Source organism: Oryza glaberrima, chromosome 10 (assembly GCF_000147395.1).
Source record: "Oryza glaberrima chromosome 10, OglaRS2, whole genome shotgun sequence".
Classification (NCBI taxonomy): Eukaryota; Viridiplantae; Streptophyta; class Magnoliopsida; order Poales; family Poaceae; genus Oryza; species Oryza glaberrima.
Window position 1 is genome coordinate 5,418,521 of NC_068335.1, and position 3,318 is coordinate 5,421,838.

The window sequence follows — 3,318 nt, forward strand, 5'->3', positions numbered from 1 at the left end:
CATACTGTCACACAAATGTTCAGGATAAGTAAGAACTTAACTGGGTTTGCAAGATAAACACTGGTCATTGATTCATGGCGTAAGTCAAGAAGTAATTAACATATTTTTTTATTTAGAACCCACAATCGATAAACTAATTAATGAAATGGAAGAGAAAAATTTATGCACTCCCCATACTCTTGGCCTCTTCGGATCAAATGGCGTTGGCTCTGTTCAGCTACATGCATGTGATTAGTGAAAAATCTGGAAGAATTAAGAGAGATTTTGGAGGAGAATAAACGACATTAACCATGGGCCATGGCCTCTCATCTCCTTATTCTTAGCGACGGTTTCTTAGGCTGCTACCATCGTATACTTCTACAGAGGGAGGTTTTTGCACTGTTCGACATCTCACCTAGATATCTTCTCATCCAACGTTCATATGCGATCTCATCCACCGATCAAACAGTTGAGAATTAATGATGACGTGGAACACTGAGGTTTCAGTTTTGAGTCTTAACTTTACAGAAAGAAGAGATTGGCATATTACAAACTTCCTACGTAAATGCTTAGACTGCACACTAAGAATATGAACTGTGCATAAAGCAGTGGTGATAATTAATACGGCTGAATTATGCATTCTTTGTCCTCATGTTTCCTGATGCTGCATGCACTGCGTGATCACTGATCAGCTGCTTTCCTGAGCAATTGAACCCCAGATTCTAGACTGACCAAATGGTGGTAGTACTATAAACATGTGTACATCACCTGGTCTTATTCCTTCCCCTGCCTTGCAGCAACAAGATTGGAATCATCTTAACCAGCTGCTGCTGCAAATTCCTTTACAAAAGCAACTAACTCACAAACCTCTTTAATTATTCCAAGTGGTGCATGTCCCAAGCAAAGGTGATCACCTCCTCCTCACACAGTTTAACATTCTGCAGTCCGTAAGACCTATAAAAAGGCCCCTTCTATAACACAGCTAAGCCCACACAAGATCAAGAGCTGGTAGTAGTACTCTTACCCTCTTGCATTAGCCTTTTCCTTCATCATACAATTTATCTTGAGAAATCAAGCTGTACTTCCACAAGTTGACATGTCGACGGTGACCTCGTGCACCTTCCTGAGCATCCGCCCCGCGGTGAGCTCCGCCGGCGGTCCCCTATCCAAGAAACCGGCAGCGTTTATTTCCCTTGCGTCCGAGAGGAAATCTAGGCCTCTTTCGCCGTGCTTCGCGATTAGCTCCAACAAGCCAGGGGACCCAAAAATAGATGTGTCGCCATTCAGCATTTCACCCGTTGGTGAGTTATTTGTCACATTGTCATTGCACCATGAATGGCACTTTTATTTATTTATGCCTTATGAAAGAATTACGCTTACACACTATATACCATTACTTCCTTTGTCTGCAAATATAATATATGTTTAGTTTTTGTATTGGAATGGTATTTTCTCACCCTGAAAAAAATTAATGCCGTTATGACATGGAATGATCTTCAAGGACAATATTCAAATAGTTATTTCTGATAAGTCGGCAGAAAACATTTAGTAAGAATTATCACTAGTTTATTTATTTGAAGATATATTTGTAGTCTTATTATAACAAAAAAAAATGTGTTATAAGTTTCCCTCAATAGTTTACCTTCTTGGGTTGAATATGATTTTTTAAAATTAAAGAAAATATGTATTTTAGTCTATGTTTTAAGATATTTAAAACAAAAAAAGCTAAGATATGGAGGCATAAAAATACAAATATCTAATAAGAACTGCAACTAAGAACCCATAAAAATTGGAACTGCTGTTTTAGGCTAGGATGCATGGCACTATTGTGTAAGTTTGGATTCATGGCCAACTCATAGATGGATTAATTAGAAAGTCCATTAACCAGTTCACAAATTAACTAATGACAAAACTATATTTGCAGTAAATAACACATATGTAACACACGAAAGGAAAAAAGGGAAAGAATTATTCATTAATTTGGTTATTTGATTTCCAAATGCATGTGAAGTTCTGGTGAACCCGGTACCAGTGGACGGCGAGCGGTGGCAGGTGGCGGAGAACAAAGATGAAGTGAGCCTGTGGTTCGACGTGCCGGGGCTTTCTCCGGCAGATCTGATCGTCGAGATCGACGAGGACGTGCTCGTCATCAAGAAAAACAAGAAGGCGAGCCCAAAGAGCAACTATAATACTCCTACTTCCGGCGCCATTGCAGATCATCAGGAGGCCACCGCCGACGAGTTCAGCGGCGGCGGGATCTACGCGCGGCTGCTCCTCCCGGCGGGGTACAGTAGAGAGGGTGTCCAGGCAAAGCTCACCTCCGGCGAGCTGAAGCTCACCATTGCCAAGGTCAAGGAGAGTGTCCGCAGGAAGATCAATGTCGATATCTCTGTCAAGTAGAATTCAGTGAGCTGAGCTTCCATGGAATTCATATATGGTCATCTGTGATGAAGGATCAGAGTAATAGTGCAAGTTATCTTGCCTAAGATTCTCATATATATCAATAACTGGTCCTTGATCTCTATCTATATAAACACATCCTTTGCTGTTTTCCTAAGGTTGAGTATGCTTATGTATGCAAGCTTTATTCCGGCTGCATCCAAATAAATAAAATGATCATCTTTGTTGTGCTTTCACTTGTGCCTGCATGCATGTGTGATGTACAATGCTGTTTCCTCGTTGATATTCTAATTAAAATCATTCTATGAACACATCTGGTAATCGAAGTAGAATCCAAAAAACAGTACAAATAAAAAATTAATATTGGTATATGAAATTTTCACTGGCGTTGTGCCCACATTTTGTATCTATATTTTTCTATACAATACAAACAATAGAAAATTTTAACTGTATGTTTACTACTAATTCATGAATTCCCCAGCTAAAGTTAGAGCTAGTAAGTTAATTAAATAAGAAAGTACGTAATATATTTTGGAATGAAAATTTTCACACCACAGCAGTTTGAACGTGAGAGATGGAATCTTTTACCTTTATACATCATCCAATCCTATAAATATATCCTTATATGCTGATATAATTAGAACCAATAGCTCAATATGCTTATATAATTATCAGGGATAAGTCCATTGTACACCCTTCAACTATATATTTGCTTTGTTTAAATCACACACTCGAACTATAAAATCGGGTATCTAACACCTTCAGACTATCAAAACCAGACATTTTACACCCTTCAGCAGTTTTAGGCCAGTTTTGATACAGCTGGACACCACATCGGATGCCACATCTTAAAAAAATCCACGTCAACAAAGGAGAGGGTCCCACTAGGCCACTAGCTATTATGAAAATAGATGCATAACGGAGACACAAATTTTTTGG

General features: G+C 39.0%; 1 protein-coding gene across 1 annotated transcript; it reads left to right on the top strand.

Annotated features, from left to right (window-relative positions):
• Positions 1–956: 956 nt before the first annotated feature.
• Positions 957–2,615, top strand: LOC127752777 (small heat shock protein, chloroplastic-like). Its single transcript, XM_052278185.1, has 2 exons — positions 957–1,280; positions 1,991–2,615. The coding sequence occupies exons 1-2, from the start codon at positions 1,076–1,078 to the stop codon at positions 2,377–2,379; spliced, it is 594 nt and encodes a 197-aa protein (XP_052134145.1). The 5' UTR covers positions 957–1,075; the 3' UTR covers positions 2,380–2,615.
• Positions 2,616–3,318: the final 703 nt, after the last annotated feature.